Source organism: Mauremys mutica, chromosome 9 (assembly GCF_020497125.1).
Source record: "Mauremys mutica isolate MM-2020 ecotype Southern chromosome 9, ASM2049712v1, whole genome shotgun sequence".
In the NCBI taxonomy this organism is placed as follows: Eukaryota; Metazoa; Chordata; order Testudines; family Geoemydidae; genus Mauremys; species Mauremys mutica.
Window position 1 is genome coordinate 35,764,858 of NC_059080.1, and position 26,407 is coordinate 35,791,264.

The window sequence follows — 26,407 nt, forward strand, 5'->3', positions numbered from 1 at the left end:
AAGGGCAGTGGCCCTGGTAAACAACTTAACAGCCAGGGAGGGGCGGTCACAGGAGGAGAACAAAAACAAAATGGAGTAAGGGGACAGCTGTAAGAAACAAAATGGAATAGGGGGAAAGCTGTAACAGACACTAACATAGCCAAGTACTACACCAATTGTCCATGAGCAATAGGGTTGGAAGGGGAAAATAATCTCGGGTGCATGCATAATTGAATAGATTGCAGGGAAGATTGGGTTGTGGTATATGGTTTGTGGTGCATGTGGTGATAATGTGTGTATTTGTGGGTGGAGGAGTAGAAGGCATGAGCTATTGGTTGGCTAAAATTTTCATTTAGTTATCTTGCTTTTGAGTTGTTGGTGTGTATATATAAACATTTATTTTAAAACCTATTAAAATTGTTGTAGTAAAGTCAAGCACGTGCGTTAGGTAATGCGTGTGCTGCCTTTCTTTAGCATTAAGATAATCTGACACATCTGCCTTGTTCCATCTGCAGGATGGAACTTGCTCAAGCGATAAATCAGAACTGATAGTGAAAGCAACTCTTTTCTGTAGGATCGGTCTCATTTGTTGCAGATGTATTTAGGGAATGAGGCAGGGAACTGCAGGAAGAGGCAGGCCCAGTTAAGGTTCTAGAACTGTGAAGAGGCATGAAGGCAGGGATTTGAGTAGTTGGAGATGGTTTGACTTTTGCATGTCCAGGTCAGAAATAATTTAATATGCCAACTTTTTGAAGCTGTAATGTTGGTGAAAAACCAAAACTTCTCTTTATTACATATTTATCTATTTAATTGATGAACTTAACACTTTAGGAGCCTTTTGTAACTATTACTTGAAACCTATTCTTGAAAAATTCAGCAGCTAACCAGCAGCTGAAATGAATGTGAAAATTCTGTTTCTGCATGCAGTTCCCATAAAATTGAATCAATAAAGCCAAGGAGTAAACTGATAAATTGAAGGGGAAAACACCTCCTTTAACTCTTCCCTGAATTTATTTCTTCCAATACTACCTCAATTTCCATGGAAGATGGAGACTAGAGCTCATGAGCTAAAACTCATCAGAGCTTCCAATTGCAATTTGCATGGAAACAACCAAATTTTAACTCTTATTATACTTATGTAGGGGTAGGTCCAGACTACCCGCCGTATTGGCGGATGGCGATCGATTTTTCGGGGATCGATATATCACGTCTCATCTAGACGCGATATATCGATCCCTGAACGTGCTCCCGTCGACTCCGGAACTCCACCGGAGCGAGCGGCGGTAGCGGAGTCGACACGTGGAGCTGCGGACGTCGATCCCTCGCGGTGAGGACGGGAGGTAAGTCGGAATAAGATACTTCGACTTCAGCTACGGTATTCCCGTAGCTGAAGTTGCGTATCTTACATCGACACCCCCCCCCCCCCAGTGTAGACCAGGCCTAATAGTACCAAAACTATTAGTTAGTACTGGAACCCAAGCTTCTTGTTATCTAACCACTAGACGATCGTGAAGCTTCAACTCTGCTGAACTTCATATGAAATCAAGGACTTAGGCAAACTAATATGCATCTATAGAAAAATATCTCCACAATTCTCTTCCAGAAATAATGTCTGGAGACAATTGTCTTCCTTTCGCCCAGCTTCATTGTATTACTATAATGGACTTTGAAGTGCAGGATGGGTTTAGAAAGCTGTAGAGTTATGAAATATTGATGGGATATCCCTCAGATACCAAACTACGTACCAAGGTTCATCTGCTGGGAGTTGTTACTTGCTTTCCTTAAATAAGATGTCAGGTGGATTTTCCCATATTTCCATATGATGTGTTTTATATCTATACATTAAAATATACCTCCTATTTGTATGTTTCATAATATTAAAAAAACATTTTTTTTAAAATAGTCAATCCTTGTATAGTTTGAGTAAATCTTTTTTTCTCAATTTTGGTTACTTTTAAAAAATAAGTTCCTTTCAAATCTATGGATAAAATCTTAAAATGATGTACACTATTTTTTTCAAACAGCATGTCACAGATTAATTTTTTGTCCTAGGGAATTTTATTTAAGGCTTAATATATCGTGCTATACATCACTATTAGCTGCTACTTGGGTGATAAGTTTTTTACATTTCTTCTCTGGAGGATGGAAGAAAATTTTCTGTGTGCACTAGCCTTCTTGCTAGCCATACAAGCAATGTTACTGTATACAGCCTTGTTTATACTTGTAAGTCAGGCGTTCGAATGCAGTAGTCTTGCCAGATAGTAAGAATGACAGTTCTAGATGTGAAATTTCACATCTGTATTTTCTTAAAAATATTCTACTAATTCATGTAATTTGGATTCTGGCTATGGTAAAATTTCATCTGTTCATTTATTTTTTTTTTTACAGGGAGGATTGAAAAATAGCAAGCATGAGTGCACACTATCTTCACAAGAATATGTCCATGAATTACGATCTGGTATCACAGAAGAAAAACTTCTTAACTGCCTAGAGTCTCTGAGAGTGTCTCTAACCAGCAATCCAGTCAGGTAGGAGATATGTTTTACTTTATAATAACAGAGATGATATATAATGGTGTTAATTGTAAATAATAAACTGCTGTGTCATAAGTAGGACCCATGTGTGAAACGTTATAAAATTAGTTAATTTCTTGGGTTTCAGTACCAAGATTGAAGTCTAAAAGTGCTGTGAAAGATAAATGATCATAATGGTTAAAGACATAGGCTTTAGGTTAAGCACTGTTAAGAAGGAAGTGTCTAAAAGCAGAGCAGTAATTCTTATAGTTTCAGGCTCTGCTTAACAGTGTTTCTTCATGAAAGCTTTAGAAACCAGAAGATTTGCTGCTACTGTTTAAAAAGCATGTGACTTTTGAAATTGCTGAAACTATTGTTTTGGTTGAAGGAAGGGAAATCGTTTGACATCAGAGGTGACTGGTAAATCAAGTTATTTACCTCTGGTGTCAAATGAGACACTGGGGCGAGCAATGAAACCTGCTGACTAGTAAGCTATGAATGATTTTATGTATATTACCATATGGCATATTTGCTAATAGATGTGCCCCAGTGGCTTCAGTATGTCTCGTCCTCTGTGCACAGCTTTAGAGTGCGAATGCACAAAGGATTGACAACTGGGCTGACTTTGAATTTGTATCCATGTTTATGTGAGGAATATTGGCTGACTTTCCATACTCCTTGTGAGGCTGATAACCTGCTGAGTTCCTTAAGCTGTAACATTTGTCCTGGCTGTTCATAATCTGTTTATACAGTCACTAAACACCCCTGAAGTTTGCAGGAAGGGGGTATGTGACCAACACACACTTTCTAAGATGTACAGTAATGGAGCTCCTTTACTGCTGATGGTGGAATGTCTGAAGTGAAGCGGGGGAAGGGCCATTTGCTTCATCCCACATGCTCTTCAATACCACAGCCATTCTTTCATAAAAAAAACTTAATTAGCCCTGGCTCAACACAGCCTTTACTTACCATATTTGAAAAAAAAATCCCATGTGAAATATGCTGCAGATCCACAACAGCTTGTTTTGAAAGCATCATAAATTGATCAAGTAACCAAAGTTTGCCTGAAGGCTCAAATATGTTTCCCTAGTGAGGGACTATTCCCGCACATATTAAAGCTTCATGCCTATAGCAATTTTGGCATTCGGTCTGCTAGTTAAAACAAATAAGCTACAATACTCATCTTTCAAAGTGTGGCAAGTAGTATTTTTATTTTATTTTATTTGATTTTATTTATTTATATTAAGCATTTCAGATATGATGTATAAAAGTCTTGAGTAGTATTTTAGATAATGAATCATTTAGTAATCTTCAATGAAAAAACAATGGGTAGACTGCAAATTTTTTTTATGGTAGATTTGGCCTGCCAGTAAAGTATCTTTCCTTAACTTTTTTGTTTAACTGTAAATCCCTGTTTTAGAGCCCGTACTTTTGGAGTAAGGTTAAATAGGTATGTGTGATACAGTGTGGAAAAGTCTTTAAACTTAGGAGCAACCTAAGAAGAGTTAGACAAAAGTATCTTCAGTTTCCTGTGCCAGCTGCTACTGAGTTTGTGGGCCAGGAATTCAAGGGATAAAAATCTGAGAAGTTACCTGGAGCTCACAGGCAACCAGGCATAATAACTATATTTTATGTTTGGTGCAGCGAGGGGCTACAGGAGTTGAGGCTGCACCAAACACCAGAGAAACAGACTACAGATCAGAGTTAGAAGAAAAAAGTCTGTGCAGTTTCTGGTCTCTTTCTGTACAATATAAATCTGTTTTGGCAAGATTTCCCCATTCCTGTCTCCCCATGAGTTAGGGCTGACCAGGGGTTGGGTGAAGAAGAGCCCACTGTGTCCTCTGTTGTGCACCCCTATAAAGATGATAATATTATTATTCTGGTACTGTGAAAAGTGCCTCTACAATATGCTTCACTTCCTATGATCAGGTACAGTAAATATGTAGGCTGAAAAAACACAAATAAGATGTAAACTGTATACACATGTTCCCATGTTACTTGAATCAGTACCTTTTAAAAGCCCTTTTTAAATAAGATTCTCATCTGAAAACCTTTCTGATTTACTTTCTTTAACTGCATTAGAGGTCAAAACCAAGATCTAAAGTGTCATGGCTACATTCATTTTTGAAACGTCACTGAGGAGCCAAAGATTTTTAGTGATTTTTTTTTTTTGAGAGAGAGTGTAAAACTCTTTTTTTTGTCATACTATCAGTCCTTCTGCTTGACTTTTTGTATGCCTTTGGATTGTAAATCTTGTACCTGGCATTTAAAATTCCCTGTTCTTCTAGTTAAGCTCTATCAGCGGTGTTGATAGCATATTCTACATAGCTCTGAAAACATGTAACTTTCCCAGTTCCAGGGAAAAGTGTGGATCAAGTTGAAAACTGCAAAATATTGCAATAAAGTCAGATAAACTGTGGAGATCAGGAGGAGGTGAAATCCTACTGGAAATAAAAGGGAAACCTTTATTGATTATGAGTTGAACTCATTGAATTCAGCCGTGATAGACATATCTGTAGTGATTACATCTAGTTCATGAAATGAGAATAACCAAGCAGACTTTTTGGAAGTCAATAAGTAACTCTTATATTAAAACTGGGTTGTCTTCAGGGGTCTCTCCTTATAGCATATATTTGGCAGATCAGTGCCAGCACTCATGCCAGTAATCATAGGCACAAGAACATGAATCACCCAGCATCTCTTGCAGGGCGCATGTTGAAGGGCCTGGGAGAGCAAGGTAAACACTTATTCTTGTATAATTTTGCTGATGTCTCTCTGTGTGTTACAGTGTGGGGAGGAGGTTGAGAGTGGGATAAATGTTCGTAATATGGACATGCAGTGATAGCGGGTAACTAAGAGATGTGATGGGTGACTTCACATAATATTTTTGTTAAATACATGGAGGCACCTGAGTGTGAGACAGTGCTGCGCAGCCACACAGTATCCTTCTCAAGTGATAAAGAAAGTGATTTTTGTTCGGCATAAAATATGATCTCCCGTGCCCACTCTTACATTGGTGGTGTCTATAGGTTGATACTCAGCCTTGTTGTCAGTAAATAAATAATTTGGCATAAGGGTGGAGCTGTACTCTGTTGTTGAAAATATGTGGTTAATACCCATGTGAAGTTTGTGTTATGTCACAACTTAAGGACTATATCATACCTTGAAGGTGTGTGTCCCAGTTAAGGTCAGTGTGGAGACACAAACTCGAGGAAGCATTGCGTCTCAGAAGGGCTCATTCCCCTGTGGAGGCCCGGATGTACAGCAGACTGTTGCTTTGGAACCACCCTTGAAGAAGTAGTATTCATTCCCTTCTGCAACTGGGTGCCTTGACATAATTTCTCTGTTACTGTGGAAAAGCTAGTGCTGATGGTAGCATTAGCCTTGGAATGGTTGCATTTTGATTTAAAGGCTAAATTTATTACATTGCCTTCAAGGAGTTCCTTGTCCAACTCCTGTGCCATAAATATTTTAATGAGAGGCTGATTTACCTATTCAGTTCTGCTATTGAGGAAGTAAAATCAAACAAACAAAAACCAATTAAAAACAAACTTCTGTATTAGATTGGACATCTTGAGTTTGAAAATAGCTTTCTCTGAACATAATAAAAAATGTTTCATGAAAACTGGTCAGCAAAACTCTGGGAAATTCAGAGGCATGTCTGTGTGTAGTTTTGCTCTACTGGTATATTACAACTTCATAATCTTTCTTTTTCACTTTTAATTTTCTTTGCACTGTGTGTTCAGAGGATAATTAACTAAATGTTTCTCTTTGCATGTTGTAGCTCATCCTCTAATCTCGGAGTTGGTGTGGAGTTGTGGGGGTAGGGAAGGGACAGACCAGTTGCCTGGATGAAGAGGCAAACACTTAGCTAAAAGTTTTGCCATAGCGATTATTTAGGAGAATTTTAGCACCATTTCTCATTACTTGAGTGAAATCAATGTCAGTCTCAACAGGTATCTCTTGAATTGTATTGTTAAATTGGAATTCACTCTCTGTCATGATAGAATTTGTCTTATGGTGAAATACACCCCTCCTGCATATACCTGGGCTCTAGTTAGACCATACTGTTTCACATGCCTTACATGGGTGCTAGGATAATTGCACCCAGCTCCAGCTTGCTGCCCAGATTTCTTATTCTGGTGGAATTGAGCATGGAGGTTTTTGTATTAGTATAACTGTTTTGGGTGGGAATACAACTTTTTTGTAAACTGAAATCATTAATAGCAGTACTGCCCCTAGTCTGAATGCAGTCACACCAACATAAGCCTTCTTACACCAGTATAACTACATAACTATGGGTTTGAAGTGTTTTAACTATATTGAGTATAACTCAATCAGTACAACTTGTTTGTGTAGACATAGCCTTATAAATTACTGCTGACAGTGTCCTCTACTCTTTATGGCAGTCAGGAGTAGAAAAGCTCACTTCTGCAAGATTGCATGTATACTAGACATACTGGGGCGATTCAGAGAATTATGATAATGTAGTGATTTAAAAAAATTAGTTCAGTGAAGGGTGGGTGGCAGTAAATCATATTCATCACTTTTATTGGCAGAGGTTAGAATTTATGGGCTTTGTCGGAAATAACTCTAGCAGAATTGGTTTTCAAATTGTTCATTATCCTCTGTCGTTGTCTTAACTCATAGAGTATTTCCAAGGAAGCAGTAATACCATTGTAACTAATTTGGGCAGGGACTTCTTTTCTATTGGCTTTTGCGTGAAGCTGATGAATGCAAACTTCTGGGCGCTGTACCATATAATTTTGAGTATACTTTTTAACAAGTTAGAGTAGATGACTACATTAATGGGGAAGTTAACAATTCACTGCCTCTGCTACATGCACTAAAGGGTGAACAAGAACTTAAGTTAATTCACAATGTTTTGTTTATGGAAGTATAAGTTATTCATGATATAAGCTTTTATTAAACTATATGTGAATTTCATGCATCTATAGTAGCCTAGCATTTCCAAACAGCTCGTATAAAAATATTGTTTACCAAGTTTGAGTATCTTTTGCATATAGCCTACTTCAATAGTTGTCCTGGAGTTTCATTCATAATTTCTTTCATTGAGGAAATAATTAATAATTTTATCCAAATATGATAGTTGACTAACACTTGAGAAAATAGGTTAACAACAACTAGTTTATTTTATGCTAAAAATTCTCTGTAAACATGTCATCCTTGCAATGACAAAAAAATGAAAATATTTAATAAGATGAGAACTTAAAATATAAAAGTTTTGATTTTGTTGTACATTTAGTATTTTCTCTTCCCTGTAGTGGAGAAAGTATTGTATTAAGAATAGACCTAAATCATTACCACAGGAGATGTAGTAAAATATATTTTTATTTTGTTACTTTTGGGTGAAGTGTAACTATCAAAGTTAGCCTGGACTGGTAATTCACAGCAAGTTCAGAAGACAATTCCTGACACTTCATACCTTGTAATCTTTGCTAGTTGTTGATAGCAGTATGATTATGATTATATACTGATTCTATCAATACTCATTCTCTTCACTGTGACTTGGAGATGCATAACTTCTGCGAACCTTATGTGCAGGTGAAAACCTGTCATTTATATCATTGGCTTCCTGACTCCGACAAAAGAGGAATAACTTGTAGAAGAAAGTAACCTTGAATAATATTGATATAGATTAACTAGGCTGTAGGGCAGAATTTGGAACCTATTTATTCCTGTGCAACCTCATTGATCTTAGGCCACGTCTACAATAGACTATTTTACTGGTAGCATTTGTGCCAGCATACAGCTACTGACATTGCTGTAGCATGTGCACGTTTGGCCTTCTTTTTTTTTTTTTTTTTCCTGGTGCAGCGTGTCCTCTCAGCGAGAGGCTTTATCAACAAAAGAAAACCAGCAATGGGGGTAGACATTCCAGTGTCTCTTGTGCTATCTTGCGTGCTGCTTTTTGGGTCATTTTTGCAGGCATTGTGGGATACCAGCATTCCTCTCATGGAATTGTGGGAGCTTGGAGTCAAATTTCCACTATTCTTTGTTTCATCCCATAATGTGCTCTTCCTTGCACTGCTTTTCAATCTCTCCACTATCTCGCTGTCAGGAGCAGGGATGCCTAACAGATCAGTGTCTGTTTTAGTGACAGGGCACCTGATAATTCTATATTTGCAGAACTTCAGCTACCACACTGGCCAGTTTAAATTGGAGCAAAACTCTATCCGCCTGCCACTCCTGCCGGGGAGCAGAGTTGGGGCACAGGGGCTTGCCTCGCTCTACCCGTCTGATGTTCCGACTGGAGCATCGGGTGGGCAAAGTAGGACAAGCCCCCGTGCCTTGACCCCATTTTCCTGGCAGGAGCGCGGTGGGGAGGGGACCGTGGGTGGGAGCGGACTGCAGATGTAAGAGGTGGGGAGAGGCCCCCACAAAACCCTAATCCACTCCTGTCCTCAGAATGTCTATATTAATTTCTGTGTACTTAATTTGTAACGCCATTTCTCTGGCCAGATTAGGTACCTTCTAACTTGGATTTGGGAGCAAAACATTCAAAGATAGGACAACTGTGTCACTTTGGGCAAGTTATTTAACCTCTGTGTCTGTTTCCCAGAAAAAAATGGGATTAATACCCAACATCACAAGAATTTTGTGAACATTAGATAATGGTTCTGAAGCAGTTGGAAGATATGAAACCATATATAAGTTGTTATTACTATTAGGGTATGTCTACACTACGAAATTAGGTTGATTTTATAGAAGTCGATTTTTAGAAACTGATTTTATACAGTCGATTGTGTATGTCCACACTAAGCACATTAAGTCGGTAGAGTGCGTCCTCACTACCGTGGCTAGCATCGACTTACAGAGCGGTGCACTGTGGGTAGCTATCCCACAGTTCCCGCAGTCTCCGCTGCCCATTGGAATTCTGGGTTAAGCTCCCAATGCCTGATGGGGCAAAAATATTGTCATGGATGGTTTTGGGTACATGTCGTCAGGCCCCACTGAAAAGCAATGGCATACAATTGTTTCGTGCCTTTTTTCCTGGGTTACCCATGCAGATGCCATAGCACGGCAAGCATGGAGCCCGCTCAGCTCACCGTCACCGTATGTCTCCTGGGTGCTGCTGCAGACACGGTACAGCATTGCTACACAGCAGCAGCTCCTTGCCTTCATGGCAGATGGTGCAGAAGGACTGATAGCTGTTGTATGTCTCCTGGGTGCTCCTGGCAGACCTCGGTGAAATCGATTGGGGCGCCTTTACAGATATGGCTATCCTCCTCGAATACTGAATGGGAGCCAGAGACTCCAGGTCATTCTCTTCTTTAAGTTTCGTCTCATGGAGATTCAGTCCTGCCTGGAATATCATGCGAGCTGGAGGCTTCTGTGTCATGCTGCTCTCCCAGCCGGCAGCACCGTGCGGTTGCACCTACCCCAGCCTACCCCTTGCTCCCATGGCTCATGATAGTTGACTAACACTTGAGAAAATAGGTTAGCAACAACTAGTTTATTGTATGCTAAAAATTCTCGTTAAACATGTCATGAAGCCTGGCCGGTAGTAAGGAGCAGTTCAACTATAGGCTGAGCAAGTGCAGAATGGTGGTAGAATGTGCCTTTGAACGTTTAAAAGCTTTCTGGCGATGTTTGCTGACTAGGTCAGACCTTAGCGCAACCAACATTCCCATTGTTATTGCTGCTTGCTGTGTGCTCCATAATATCTGTGAATGTAAGGGGGAGACATTTATGGCGGGGTGGGAGGTTGAGGCAAATTGCCTGGTGTCCGATTTTGAGCAGCCAGACACCAGGCTGATTAAAAGAGCACAGCAAGGCGCTCTGCGCATCAGAGAGGGTTTGAAAACCAGTTTCATGACTGGCCAGGCTTTGGTGTGACAGTTGTATGTGTTTCTCTTTGATGCAAACCCACCCCCGTTGTTGATTTTAATTCCCTGTAAGCTAACCATCCTCCCCCCTTCAAAATAAAGTAAGCTATTGTTTTGAAACCATGCATTCTTTCTTTATTAATTAAAAAAAATGAGATAACGGACAAGGCCACATTGCTTATTGTAGCCACACTAAAAATCAAACTCTTTGAATGACAGCCTTCTGTTGCTTTGGCCATCCTCTGGAGTGGAGTGGCTGGGTGCAAGGAGCCTCCCCTCCCCCCCGCGTTCTTGGACATCTGGGTGAGGAGGCTATGGAACATGAGGAGGAGGGTAGCAGTTATACAGTGGTTGCAGCGGTGGTCTGTGCTCTTGTTGGATTTCCTGCAGCTCCATTCATACCAAAATTGACCTAATGCAGCTAAATTCGACCTAACCCTGTGGTGTAGACCAGGGCTTTGTGAAGATAACTGAGTGTAATTGACATAGAAGGCTAATAAAATGTCGAGAGGTGCTGAGATACTATGAAGAGGATTCCTATGTGAGTGTCTGCTCAGGTAAAATCTCAGAGGTGGATTCCAAAATTGTGAACCACCTTAAACTGACAAAAAAGTAAAAGCACCAAGATCTTTTTCAAATGTTTGATTTAGTCACCCCCGAGTCACCTCATTCTCTGAAACACTTTTTTAAAAAAAATAATAATTCCCTTTATTGACTTATCACAAGATCTTTCCTAATGGAGGGAAAGAGAACATTCTATAAAGGAAACATGTTCCCTTTCTAATCACATTGTATCTATTGCCTAATTGATCACAGTTCATCAATACGGAGGTAATTGTGAAGGCACAAACACTGCATTTGGCATCTCTGATACAATCCTGCAAGTAAGGACAGACAGATTAGGAAGCAGACACCTTATTACAGCATGTATAAATGCTCTAGTAATTAGTTGGAGTGCTGAAACAAATGGAGGAGAAAGTAATGATAATTAACAGCAATTTTAGTTTAAAACAAAGAAAAAGTAACGATACTCAGTTATGTTTATACAGGAAAAGGGTCAAATACATCTGTCATGGATAGTTCAAAAAGCATACAAAGACAGCAACACACCAACTCTGAAGCCTCCCTTCCATTTAGGATTGGTTTCCTAGGGAAGTTATTAACCCCCGCCCACACACACACCGTGTTCTATTAAAAATGTGTATTCTTTTAGTCAATTTTATTTATATCCTTGGGTTCTAAATTTTGTGTTTACTGGCACAACAGGTTTGGCAAATCATAAGTTAAATAAAGAAACAAAATATACCTGAGACCTGATGGACTGATGTTTATTTTCAATAACTTTTCATGAAAACTGTGAAAATGTAGAACTCCTTGGTTCTAGGGTTAGTAAGAAAATTGTACGGCCATGGAATATTTAAAAATAAAAGTTGACTTAAATTTCTAGAGTGCTTAATTGTTTTTTTTTGTCTCAACTGCACATTTCCTATGTTGGTTTAAGCTTTATCCATTAAATAAGATAATGAAGATATCAAGGTTACAAAGGCATTGCAAACCTATTTGGGTTTTGCTTTTAAAGTAACTTGTGCAAAATCTGTTTGGCTGTCACATTTGTCCCCAGAGGTTTCGTTTGTCAAGTGCTTTGGCTTCTTTTGAAATGAATTATGCTATTTTAATGAAAAATAAAATGGTATTACATTTGCCATATTATCATAACAACTCAACATTCACATAGATCACCATTAGAATTGTTTCACATTTTAACTTCATTTAGAATACCTACAACCAATCAGAAGTGGAAGAAGGCAAACCAGCGTGGGGAGGAATAAGCGGATATCTGAAGCAAAGACAGCCTGTTTAAAAAAGCAGAACAGATCTAAATTTTGTTGTTTTACTGTGGTGTGGTTCAGGTGCTCAGATGCTAATATGAATTTGGAGTAACTAGAGCTGGTAGATATTGTGTTGATGGCTTAATTGGTTGTTACTGATTTTTTTAGTCAGTTTTAGTGAGCATGTTTAAAGTTTAGTGTGAACATTTGGCTTTTCCTCAGTGGCTGTACACTGTTAATTTCAAATACATTTAACAGCAAGAAAATATTTAAAAAAATGGAAAAGGGGGAAAAAAAACCCAAAAGATTTGTCATTTTTATCCTTTGGGGACAGAGAACACACAATGGGAGAAAACTATATTTATCTTTAAAATAAAAGAAACAAACAAAAATACAGAAACTGCCTCAAACGTTCATGTACTCTTAGCTATTTATTTTACTTAACTGTGATTTTTTAATCTGTGAAACATTTTGCAATAATTCTTACGAAAAACTATAAAAATGTGTAGTTTTTGCCAGAACACATTAAAAAGTAGTTCCATGACATCAAATCAATACTACTGAAATAGAAAGAAGCCTTGTAATTTTAGTCAGATACATTTGATAGATGCACAAGCAGGCTTTTTTTTTTTTTAAATGCTAATATAAATGGGGACAATATAGAAGAGTTTCTTTAAAGTTGGCATTGTTGCCACTGAATAGCTACATTGTATGGAGTGGGGGGGGGGGAATAAAGAAAACCAAGTGGAGTTATGTTCTCAGCAAGTAGTAGAGGACATCCCTACTGCATACCACCCATCCATTTTAAAGCATGCTGCTGGTAAAGAACCTTCTATACTGCTTTCTAGCCAGCTGGTTGCATGAGTATTACAGGGACAACTTTAGATAATGTTTTCACCTCTCAGCCATGAGGCCGAGAAGTTCTCCAGTGAAACTTCTCCAAACTGCCTGGGTGCTGTTAAACTGTGTTTTACTGATCCACTATAGTGGATTTCAGGGAAAATCTTAACCATTCTCATCTTTGCTCGCACTGTTTAATCATTGGTGGACCTGTTTCTCCTTTAGTTGAATGTCTGGACATTGACCATTCAATATGTTACTACTTCAACAGCATTGTTACTTTTCTGTACATCCTTCCTGAGAGAGACTCACTTTCCATATGAAAGGACATAAAAGACCTTCTCTACCAATTATAATCAGAGGATTTGGAAAGTGGCTGTAACTCTGATGCTTTTAGAAACTGCTTCAGAGTATAAGATCCAGTTCAGTTGTGGAAACATGAGCTTGCTGTTAAGTTAGTTTTGCTTGAACTTGGGAAGGATGCCACTATGTGTACCTGTATAAGCAGTTTTCAAATATTGTAGTTGTCTGGTTAAATGTTGTGCAGCTAAATAACCATGCTTTTTTTTTTTTTAAATTGGTACAATGCTTAAGGCCCAGATTGTTGGCTGGAGATTGATGTAGTTCTCTCCTTTTTTCCTAAACTTGTCACACAAAAATTTCAGTTATAAGAATCCCAATTTCATTTTCTTTTGAGCACACAGGGAAGCACCCAATTTTTAGAGCAAGAATTATACCCTCTACCCTATTCATGTCTATTGCCTGAAGTGTATGAAAGAGAATATGATCTACTGGGAGAAAACTAATGAGTCTAGAAAAGTTATTTCCAGCAATGCCATCTCAGTGCAGGTGGGTGTATAGTTAATGCTTTTCAGAAGAATTGATGGCAATAAATCACTAGCACTAGGAGTTGCATGTACGTAGCAGAAAATAGACCTAAATCCACTTAGAAATATCACAAAATTGTGATTGCCTTGGTTTCTTTTGAAAGCTGCTGCTGAAATTGCATTACACCTTTGGGGGTGACTTACCACAGTAGTATTACTTTCCCTATACTTCATTGTATTTTAGTTGTCACAGATGGAACAGTTTCTATACTCTGACTTTCATGGTGGTAGTTTGCTATTCAATGCCCCAAGCAGGTGCAAAAGATAAATTTCCTAAACTGTATATGCATGTATATTTCCACACGCCAGGCATGGCGTGTGTTTTTTCTTACATTTTCTATTACAGTAGACATTTCCTCTTCTCAATGTTTTGATTTTCATTTATGTATTTTAAATAGGGCTGTCAAGCGATTAAAAAAATTAACCGTGATTAATTGTGCTGTTAAACAACAATAGAATACCATTTATTTTAATTATTTTTGGATGTTTACTACATTTTCAAATATATTTTAAATTACAATACAGAATACAAAGTGTACAGTGCTCACTTTATATTTATTTTTTATTACAAATATTTGCACTGTAGAAAAAAATGTATTTTTCAGTTCACGTCATAAAGTACTGTAGTACAAACTCTTTATCATGAAACTTGAACTTACAGATGTAGAATTATGCACAAAAAACCCCAACTGCATTAAAAAATAAAACAATGTAAAACTTTAGAGCCTACAAGTCCACTCAGTCCTACTTCTTGGTCAGCCAATCACTCAGGCAAAGAGGTTGCTTACAATTTGCAGGAGATAATGCTGCCTGCTTCTTGTTTACAATGTCACCTGAAAATGAGAACAGACATTCGCATGGCACTGTTGTAGCTGGCAAGATATTTACATGCCAGATGCGCTAAAGAGTCATATGTCCCCTCATGCTTCAACCACCATTCCAGAGGACATGCTTTCATGCTGCTGATGGGTTCTGCCTGATAATGATCCAAAGGAGTGCAGACTGATGCATGTTCATTTTCATCATCTGAGTCAGATGCCACCAGCAGAAGGTAGTTTGGGTTCTGTAGTTTCCGCATCACAGTGTTGCTCTTTTAAGACTTCTAAAAGCATGTGCCACACCTCTTTCCTCTCAGATTTTGGAAGGCACTTCAGATTATTAAACCTTGGGTTGAGTGCTGTAGCTATTTTTAGAAATCTCACATCAGTACCACCTTTGTGTTTTGTCAGATCTGCTGTGAAAGTGTTCTTAAAATGAACAGCATGTGCTGGGTCATCATCCGAGACTGCTATAACATGAAGTATATGCAGAATGCGTGTGAAACAGAGCAGGAAACTTACAATTCTCCCCCCAAGGAGTACAGTCACAAATTTAATTGATGCATATTTTTGAATGAGCATCATCAGCATGGAAGCATGTCCTCTGGAATAGTGGCTGAAGCATGGAAGGGGCATATGAATGTTCAGCATATCTAGTATGTAAATACCTTGCAACGCTGGGTACAAAAGTGCCATGTGAATGCCTGTTCTCACATTCAGGTGGTATTTTAAATAAGAGGCAGGCAGCAGTATCTCCCATAAACATACTTGTTTATGGGAGATACTGGCGGGTAGTGATCTATCTATCGGGGATTGATTTATCGTGTTTAGTGTAGATGCGATAAAATTGATCCCCGAGCGCTTTCCTGTCAACTCTGGTACTCCACTGCTGCGAGAGGCGCAAGCGGAGTCGACGGGGGAATGGTAGCAGTCGACTCAGCGCCGTACACACACTGTGGTAAGTAGACCTAAATAAGTTGACTTCAGCTACGCTATTCTCTACGCTATTTTTGAGTGCAGTTATGTAACCAAAAAAATCTGTTTTCATAAGTTACACTCACGATAGAGATTGCACTATAGTACTTGTATGAAGTGAATTGAAAAATACTATTTATTTTGTTTATAATTTTTACACTGCATATATTTGTAATAAAAAAAATAATATAAAGTGAGCACTATGCACTTTGTATTCTGTGTTGTAATTGAAATCAATATTGAAAATATAGAAAAATATTTAATACATTTCAATTGGTATTTTATTGTTATAAGTGTAATTTATAGGGATTCATTTTTTTGAGTTAATCGCGTGAGTTAACTGCGATTAATGGAGAGCCCTAATTTTAAAGTATAAAATTATATTACCAGTGTAATTAAATGCTATAAGGATGTAATAAACCTTTTATTCATATTCAGTTTTCTTATATACATGATATCAGGTACTGATTACTATGGCTGTCCAGAGGACAACCATTCTGTTTTGTGGTGACTTCTGAGATTATAAATTTTGTTTTTCATTCAGCTTTTTGAATGAAAATATTTTTGATCTCTTTTGTAAAAACAGTTTTGTGTTGACCTGTCCATTTTTGGATTGAAACCTGAGCTCTCTGATTGAGAAAGAAATAAAGAATGCGGGGGAGGATTGACGCTCAAACCTGAGGGGTTAGGGCTGGCCTGTGATGTAGGAAGCAGCACGTTCCAGTCCCTGCTCATCCTGATTAAGAGTGATGTGGGATGAAAAACTAATTCACACAAGCTCCCTTCCTTATGAAAACTTTTTTTGAAAGTGAACAGCATATATCAACCAGCTCTACTTATTGCATAGGCAAACAAATACCGAGGAGACACAAATGTGATGTGACCTGAAATTAACTACAGATGATTTTACTATCTTTCAAAATATTTGCAGAAAATCAAACTCAGTTCCGAAAACCCCCCCAAAAACTTGACTTGTAACATTTATACAGGATTACATGGTTTGAGCTTGAGTACTACCAAATGATATCTATGCATTCCACCTCATATTAAAGGCAAGAGTTTGTTCCTCTGATTGTGGATGATGACTTTCAAATGTATTATCATGAAACTCTCATCTTTTACATGAGCTATAAACATTAATTCGTTAATACCCCTTTAAATAAACTTAAATATCAGAAGTTGCCTTTTTATGTTCCTATATAACTGTTTATCAGTATTGATTCATTGCATTTTTATGAACCGGATTGTCTTGCTCTTGTTGTGATTTGTCATAATATCACATCTTGGATCATTTGTGTAGTGTCAGAGAAATAACAAATTACAGACTGAAAATGTGTTGTAATGCGAATAATTTGAAAGTAATGCTTATCTAAAAGAGTATTTCAGGCCTGTTACTTTAGGGGTGGGTGGCAGGGTTTTGATGTATGTTGAGACACAGTAGTGTTCACGTTGGACATCAATAGAGTTGACATTTGGGAGCGTAGTAACTCAATATCAGAAGTAAGAACTTTATTACTGCATGGTTAAAAATGCAACTTTGAGAAAGGACTAGTAAATAGTAAATAAGTGTGTAATTCAAATAATCTTTCAAATGAATGTGTAGAAAAGTATGCTTTTTTAAAAATAGAAACCTTTTGCATTTTCTGATTTTTATGTTTTAAGTGCTGTACCATTAGCACAATTTAGAACAGACAGACATCTGTTTCTGTTCCTTGTAACACTGACAAATGGTAAATTAAAGATTGCATTAGAATTAATTCACTGTACAGAAATATATATACACTCCCCAGAAATAACTGGGTATGATGAACTATCAGTTATTACTGACACACCGTAGATAAATAGACGCAGAACTGCAGTTTGAAGTGTTTATTTCAACAGAAGCTGAAGTCCCCATTCCTGCTTCTCATTGGAGAATAGTTTCAAAAAGTTTATTCAGTCCTTTGTATCTTGAATGAGACTCATAGCAAGTGTGTCAATTGAGATGCTGGGTTTTTGTGAGTAAATACATAAAGTATATTGATATAAAATGTTTAAAGTATGGTGTGTGTTAAGTTATTCACCAGATTGTTCAGAAACTACACTGAGCTAGTCATGAAAGATTTATTGTATATGTAGGCCTACAAACTGTTAAACTGTGGCACCAGTCTGTTTAGCATAAATGTTGTAGGAAAGAGCAATTAGTACTACGTTACTTTCGAAGTATGGCTAATTTGACCTTTATATCAAACTACCAAAAATATTTAGCAGCTGAGTATCATAACTGTCTAAGGAATGATATGGAGTTTAAATTATGTCCTGCTTCAGACTGAATTTTATGAGTTTATGAATTGAGTTGGCCATTAGATACAGCATTTACCATAACCAGGCTAGAATGACAAATTTAATATTGTACACTTTCGGTGACCTTGACTGTATTATGAATCTACTGTGAATTGGCAAATGCAGTTCTAACTTAATGCAAATCAAATACTGTGTATAAACATGGCGACTAACTGGTTTAACCATCCTATATTATTCCTGCATGTGCTTACAATGATGACAGATACTGACCTGAAATGCTGAAGTATTTTTTTCTGCAGTAAGAAAGGATATGAATATTATTGTGCTTCCCTAGTGTGTGATGACACTGCTGTTTAATCTTTTTCAGTACTGTATAGTTTCAAAAACCTTAGCATGAGTTTTTATCATTTATGCACAAAGTTGTCAGTGTGTGAAAAAAGATGCATTCATGTTGTTGCAAGCACAAAGGTGTGCAAACTCCCATAGAAGACTAGCTTTTGGAAGTGTGGCCAGCATGTCCATGCAGCCTGCCACTTCCTACGGCTCCCATTGGCCGGGAATGGCAAACCGCGGCCACTGGGAGCTGCGGGGGGCCGTGCCTGCCGACAGTCAACGTCAGCAAAATGTCTCGTGGCCCAGAATCAGATTACCCTGATGGGTCACATGTGCCCCCCCCCACCCCCCCCGGCCGCTCTCCTCACTCTCAACCTCACTCTTTTGACATCTTGGTTGAGACCTTCATACTACCTTAATGCCCACCACCTTGTCCCCTATTACCTTTTGGGGTTCTCGTGCATTCTTCACGTGCAAACTGGAACAAGATCACTATGGACAGTTGGGTTCTGGAGATTATCCATCAGTGATATTCCGTAGAGTTTCTCTCCTTCTCACTTCACAAACTCCCTTCAGGGACCACTCTCTCGAGGAAATTCTTTAACAGGAAACAGAATCCCTCCTATACCAAGGGGCAATAGAGTGCATCCCACCTCATCACCAAGAGAGAGGATTCTATTCCCTATTTCCCCCAAAAGGCGGAGGGTGCAGACCCATCCTGGACCGTCTACAATTCAACATCTTTATTGGAAAACTTTAGTGTGTGGCTCTTGATGAGAACGATACATATTTTCACATGGATGCATTATTCACCCATCACAAAGGAACTTCCTGCTTTTTATGGTAGGCCAGGAACTCTTCTAGTTTTAAATCCTTCCCTTTGATCTGGTTACAGAACCCAGTATTTATGAAGCTTTTTTTTTGTGGTAGCAGCCCAGATGAGACATGAGCTATGTGGTATAAACATGCTTGGATGATTGGTGCCTGGTAGGCTGATCTCATCAGCAGGTCAGGTTGGTGATAATGGTTCTTGTGCAACTTTTAATGGCCCAAAGTGTTGGCATGAATGGAGCAAAGTCTGTTTTGTTACCCACAAGATCAATAAACTGTTTAGGGGCAAGATTGGACTCTTTCTATGAGGGCATTCCTCCCCTTAGAAAGGTTTCATGTACTCTGCACCCTGGTTTCCCACACCATTCACAGACCCCGCATACACCTATGTGACTCCTTATGACAGACTCCACTAATGGTGCATGCAGACTTGGCTCCACTCAACCTATTGACCAAGCAAGGACCACATCAACTCCAGGGTGGTGGTTCCCACCAGAGTTGTCACTTCTCAAACTTGGTGTTCGAACACAGTTCCCTTCAGCCTCCCAACCCCCACGGACACCATTGCAACAGACTCCCACCTTCTGGGATGAGATGCTCATCTGGACAGTCATACTGCCCAGGGTACCTGGACCCCATCAGACACTAGACTACATATAAACTAATTTGAACTGAAGGTGGTCCTCCTTGTGTGCGAAGTCTTCGTTCCGTTTATACGCTCGCCCCATATTCCGATAATGTCTCACAGTATCACCACTATCTAAACAAACAGGGAAGAATGAGAGTGTGTCCCCGCTCCCAGGAAGCCGTGAGACTTTGGAACTGGTGTGTCAGGAACTGCATCATGATACCTTTCCAGTATTCACAATCCCCGGCAGACAAATTAAGCAGAAGCTTCTTGATAGACTACGAGTGGGAGATTAATGACACAGTCCTGAGTGTGATATTTACAGGTGGGGTATTCCGCTATAAGACCCCTTGATGTCCCAAATAAATAGAAAGCTCCCTTTTGTAGCTCCAAGGGAGCCATGCGTTGCAACTCTCAAGGTTGATGGTCTGCTGATGTCTTGGACCAACGGCCTCTGTTAGGCCTTTCCTCCCATTTTCCTGCTTTCATTGGTCATAGAAAAGATACGTTGTGACAGAACCAACATCATTCTGTTAGCTCCCCACGGGGCCAGACAGTTGAGGTTCACAGAAATTCTACCAATGTGTGCCTACCAGTCAGGAATTACCCATTCTCAGATATATTAACCCAAGATGTGGCGGGCGGGTGGGGGGGGGGGGGAAGAGTAAATATCCCAATCCAGGTTAGCTTCATTTTATGGCCTGGTTTTTGAGTGGGTATCAAATAGAATAGTCATAGAATCACAGAACTGGAAGGGACCTCGAGAGGACATCTAGTCCAGTCCCCTGCATTCAAGGCAGGACTAAGTATTATCTAGACCATCCCTGACAGGTGTTTGTCCAACCTGCTCTTAAAAGTCCCCAATGATGGAGATTCCACTATCTCCCTAGGCAATTTATTCCAGTGCTTAACCACCCTGACAGTTGGGAAGTTTTTCCTAATGTCCAACCTAAACCGCCCTTGCTGCAATTTAAACCCATTGCTTCTTGTCCTATCTTCAGAGGTTAAGAAGAACAATTTTTCTCCCTCCTCCTTGTAACAACGTTTTATGTACTTGAAAACTGTTGTCATGTCCCCCCTCAGTTTTCTCTTCTCCAGACTAAACAAACCCAATTTTTTTCAATCTTCCCTCATAGGTCATATTTTCTGGACCTTTAATCATTTTTGTTGCTCTTCTCTGGACTTTCACCAATTTGTCCACATCTTTCCTGAAATATGGTGGTCAGAACTGGACACAATACTCCAGTTGAGGCCTAATCAGCGCGGAGTAGAGCGGAAGAATTATTTCTCATGTCTTGCTTACAATACTTCTGCTAATACATCCCAGAATCTTCGCTTTTTTGAAAGTGTTTCACGGTTGACTAATATTTAGCTTGTGATCCAGTATGACTCCCAGATTCCTTTCCACGGTACTCCTTCTTAGGTAGTCATTTCCCATTTTGTATGTGTGCAACCAATTGTTCCTTCCTAAGTAGAGTACTTTGCATTTGTCCTTATTGAATTTCATCCTATTTACTTCAGACCATTTCTCCATTTCGTCCAGATCATTTTGAATTTTAATCCTATCCTCCAAAGCACTTGCAACCCCTCCCAACTTCTTGATAGATTACGTATCATCGTAGACTTGGTATCGTCCCCAGTTCGGCCCCGGTTCAGGTGATCCATACCGGAGTAAAAAAGAGTCTAATAGCCCCTGCTGTTGAGCCAAATTTTTGGCCTGGGCACAACTGTACTGACATTATTCAGATACTGTAATAATTCTGTTGGTTCTAGACTCTCTCCTATCGGGATCTCTCTGTGTTCACTATGAATACACCTTGCAGAGTTAAGTGCCTTCCTCCCACCAGTGGAAGGATACTTAATCTTTACTCACCCAGGTACAGTATAATTAATGAAAGGCCTTATTAGTACCTTCCCATCAGTAGGATCTTAAGTTAAGATTCTTAACCTTGTCCTTTCCAAGTTCATTAATCACCTTTAGAATGCATGGGGATTTTTACCATGGCCCACCTATCCACAAAGGTGGTGTTCTTAGTAGCTATCACCTCAGCTAGGAGAGTCAGTAAGCTCAGAGCCATCATGGTGGACCCTCTTATACAGTGGTTCACAAATGAAAGGTTTCTCTTTGACCTCACCCATGTTTTTCCCATTTTTTTTTGTGTTCTGCATATATTAAACAATACACTTACCTGTATATTTCTCAAAATGCCACACTTTCTCTGAAGATGACACAGATCACTCCATCGATGTCCAGCGTGCTCTAGTGTTCTATCTGAACAGAACCAAACCCATTAGGAAATTACAGAGGCTCTTCATTTCCATAGCATTGAGGTCACATGGACAAGCCATATCATCCTAGAAGATTTCTAAGTGGGTCTTAGGATGTATCACAGAATGCTACAATTTAGCAAATAGTCCTATTCCTGGGGGTATCACAGCAACCTCCATGGCATCCGTGTCAGACGTTCCGCTCTAGGACATCTGCAGAGTGGCCATCTGGAGTTGGAGCCACATGTTCGTGACACACTATGCCCTGCCTAGTTGATGCCTCAACTGTGGTTGCAAGTATGGGAGTGGTAGTATTTTTGCGACCAGCTTCCTTGCACCCGTCTGCAGTCTGAACACTGCTTGCCAATCACCCATGTGTAGAATATACATAAGGACCACATCTCAAAGTCAAGGTTACTTACTGTAGATGTAATTATTTGATATGTGTGGTCCCTATCTGTATTCTGTTGTCTGTTCTCCATCCCCTCTGCTTCAGATCCTGTTGGATTTACAGTAAGAGGAGGTACTGGAGAGGAATTCACCCACACTGCCTCTTACACATTTATTTGGGAGCACGGAGAGAGCTACTGTGCATGTAGGCCAACAGACAGTGTTTTGAAGAACTTTCAAAGTCAGGTGCATGGCGTTCATGCATACCCACATGTGGAATACAGGTAGGACCCACACATTTTGAAGAACTTCCAGTTAAGTATCTTCCACTTCTTTTTATAGGTTATATGATTTAATTAGAACTGTTCACCATTTTTTTAAAATAGGCTTTCCTTTTGCTCTTTTCAGAGCAGGGTAGTTTTGATTTAAATCAAATTAATTTAAATGATGATTTAAATTACAAGTCAGGAAGACTCAATTGAGTCATGGATTTCTATATAAAAGTGCATTCTTGTTGTTACAACCTTAAAACATATTCTTCACAACTCAAAGATAGACTGGGAGTGGTTGGCTCATTACAAAAGCTGCTTTGGCTCTCCTGGAATTGACAACTCCTCATCTATTATTGGGAGTGGACTACATCCACCCTGATTGAATTGGCCCTGTCAACACTGGTTCTCCACTTGTGAGGTAACTCCTGTCCGAGACCGATCCGGGTTCGAACAGCTTTATATTGGGAGAGGAAAAACAAGCTGGACCAGAATAAAGTTTAAAGCCAAGTGGCTGCGTTTATTTGGGGGAGAGTTACAAATTGGGCTGAGGAAGGGGGCAATTCTTAACTGAGATGTTATCAAAAATACAAACACACACAAAAAATTATCAGAATACAAATCTATACTGAGGAATCATTAACATATAAATCTATACTGCTCACTGCTTCACACTGAGTAGACAGACATGCACCAGTTACAGAAGAAGGAAGTTCGGGTTCGTCAGAGCGGTGGCCGGTGCAACACAGAAAAAAAGGGACCCACAGGCCACTGCCTCAACCGCCCTTGCTTTCACACTAAGGGTTTTACCCAGAGTGTGGTGCGGCTGCGATTGTGCAGATTCCACTCACTCGGACCGTGGGGACAGAAACCCCTTGGTCAGCTAATCCCCAGATGGAGACGGCACCCAGACCCAAACACTCCACACAAAGACAGAGCAGTAACTTACACAGCATAAAACAGTCTATAATTAACTATCTACTAAAAACCCAAAACAGATTTACAAACTAAACAACTGTGCAATCATGAGCTAAATACTGTAAAATACAACAATTCAACCTCCATATACTATATACTCAACTTGGTACTGAGTTAGGGAGGGGAAAAAGAGGGGAAGCTCAAAATGTCAGAAATTAGAATGCAAATACCGCACTCCAGGCGCAGCTGACCAGCAGTACAGACACCAGAAGCATGACGAGCTGATAAGGATAAATCCAAAACGACAATAAATCCAAAACGATATGACATGAGCTAGCTATATCCGGAGGAGACCCTGGCTGAAAGGTTGATCAGGCCCTTCAGCTGACACTCGGACACTCCTGCAAATTTTGGTGGGAAGCATAGTTTTATTCGAAGGGTCTCACTCACTCATGTCGGCATCTGTTTGGTCCCTGGCTCCTACACCCTTCAGGCTCCGAGCTGTTGCCCCCCACTCAACAGGATTTGCACACGGCACACTGGCATCTTTGCACAAGGCACTATCCTGACCCCTAGATGACCAAGCAAAAAGAGCGGGAAAATGCACACAGCACTATAATGTTGCACACCGCACCCTATGGTTGCACACGACACCGCGGTGTTGCTGGGCAGAATTAGGTCTCTGCCCTCTTCTGTGGGACAAGAACCTGATCCAAGATGGAGGCTGCCTTGTCCTTTTAGCAGAACAAGATGGCCTCAGACTGACAATTGGCCATACAGAAACCATAACTATGTATAGGGTTGCGACAACTCCCTTCTCTTCATGTGTCATTATATAATTCCTGCATCTGTAATTTTCACTCCATGCATCTGAAGAAGTGGGTTTTTTTTACCTACGAAAACTTATGCACAAATAAACCTGTTAGTCTTTAAGGTGACACCGGACTCTTTGTTGTTTCTGCTCAAACAGTTTCACTTTTGCTTCTGTTGCCTCTTTCTCCCTTCTCACATTTATCTCCAGATTCTCCTCCTTGTCCATATCTATTCCACCCCTAACAATCTTCTATTCATTGAACTTTTTGAAACTTTGCACTTTTAGAGAGAGGTACTCTGGGTACACAAATTTGCAGAGGGACAATAGGGTTGAGGTCTGTTATTTCTCACCTCTCTATATTTATTTATTTAAAACATTTTTGCTCTTAAGAAGCATGTTATCTCTGGAGACACAAACCCACAATTTGAGAACTTCAAAACTAAGCATCTCTGATGGTATCTTCTAGGCTGAGCACTGAGTCCCATTGGGTAGATAGAAAAATTACCCTAAATAATCTATACAGAAGTGACTGGAACCCAATAAGATTGGGTCCCTAATCCATGAACTATTTGAACTCATTTACAAAACTTTTCTTAAACATTACATGAATATATTTTCTTATGCTATAGAATTAGAATTTATAATCCCTGTTCCATTATGAGATATCTTTGAGCTATAATGTATCTTAATTAAAGCGATCTTTAGATAGGTTTTTTCCTCAAAAAGCATTATATCAAAAAGAATCGGATTTAAATGAAAAATCCGATTTCTTTGATTTTAAATCATTGATTTTTATCCACCCTGCTTCAAAAGGATCATAATTACTTTAAAAAAAAAGGCATTTGGGATACAGAAGCCCCCATAAGTAAGACATTTTTAACAGCTTGTTAAGTATAACAGAAAATTTAATTGGGCAGTCGTGCTACAGTGTTTAGTCTGCCAGTATGGTCATGGTGGGGTCTATGTATATGGAATGTGAAGAATTCTGTTAGTTTCTCCTGTCTATAAAAATAGAGTAATACATGAAATGGAAGGGAATAAAGTTTATAAATTGAAGACAGGAGAAAGTGCACCAGTAAATGTAACACTTGATTTCTTTATAGCAAACATCATAAAACTACATTATAGAATATCTCAAAATGGCAAAGGTTGACAGCTCAGATTTTTGCCTAACTTGATAATTTTATATTCATGCCAATCTCTTAATTTGTTTACTTAGTGTTGTATTCTCAAAAAGCTGGTCTGTGTGTGTACTTTATTTTAATGTAGTTTTTAGCTCAACAATTTCATGTGTTGTACCAAACAGTACCTGTTCATACCAAAACCAGAAACATGATGGTTATTTAATGGCCTACTATGCTTTTTTACTAGTAGATGTTATGACATATTTTCTCCACCAAGAAGATCAAGTACAAAAGTAAAACACAAATTACATAAGATTACTGAAGTGGTGCAGCCTCCGAAGATGTCAGCAACCACTTCAAGAAAAAAATATATGAAAAGATATGGAAAATAATCCATTCAAAATTAGTACAAATTAGCATTGTGCTTTGAATACCTCCGGTAAGCCAAGGGAAGCAAATGGCAAATCTGCATTGAGAGAGCCTAGCTGCCTGTCCTAAAAAATTCAGTCCCAAGAATAAACAGTACAGCCATCCTAGCTGTTGAGACTGACTGACTGTATTATGAGGGAAGAAAATAAATTGCTACGACACAGCATTGTGAAAATATAATTAGTACATAGATGAGAACACAACCCTATTTCTCTCTCTCTTTATTGTTGTTACAAACCACAAACATCTCACTAGTGCTGCTGTAGCATGAGGAAGGAGGAAATGCTGCGTAATGCCAGTTGGGAGAAGACATAGTTGGCAACAGCGGCCTGTCTGCTACTTATGGCATTGGAGAGGCCAGCACAAGCCCACCACTGTTAAGATTTTGGAAAACTTTAAAAACCTTTTCACAGCTGCTTTCTGGTTTTG

At 39.2% G+C, this 26,407-nt stretch overlaps 1 protein-coding gene across 3 annotated transcripts in view; it reads left to right on the forward strand.

Annotated features, from left to right (window-relative positions):
• DIAPH2 (diaphanous related formin 2) overlaps positions 1–26,407 on the forward strand; it is an 834,834-nt gene that overhangs the window by 136,087 nt on the left and 672,340 nt on the right. For all 3 annotated transcript variants that reach the window (XM_045029932.1, XM_045029931.1, XM_045029930.1), the window contains one exon: positions 2,368–2,507. In XM_045029932.1, coding sequence (XP_044885867.1) covers positions 2,368–2,507 — 140 coding nt within the window. The remainder of the gene's footprint in view (positions 1–2,367; positions 2,508–26,407) is intronic.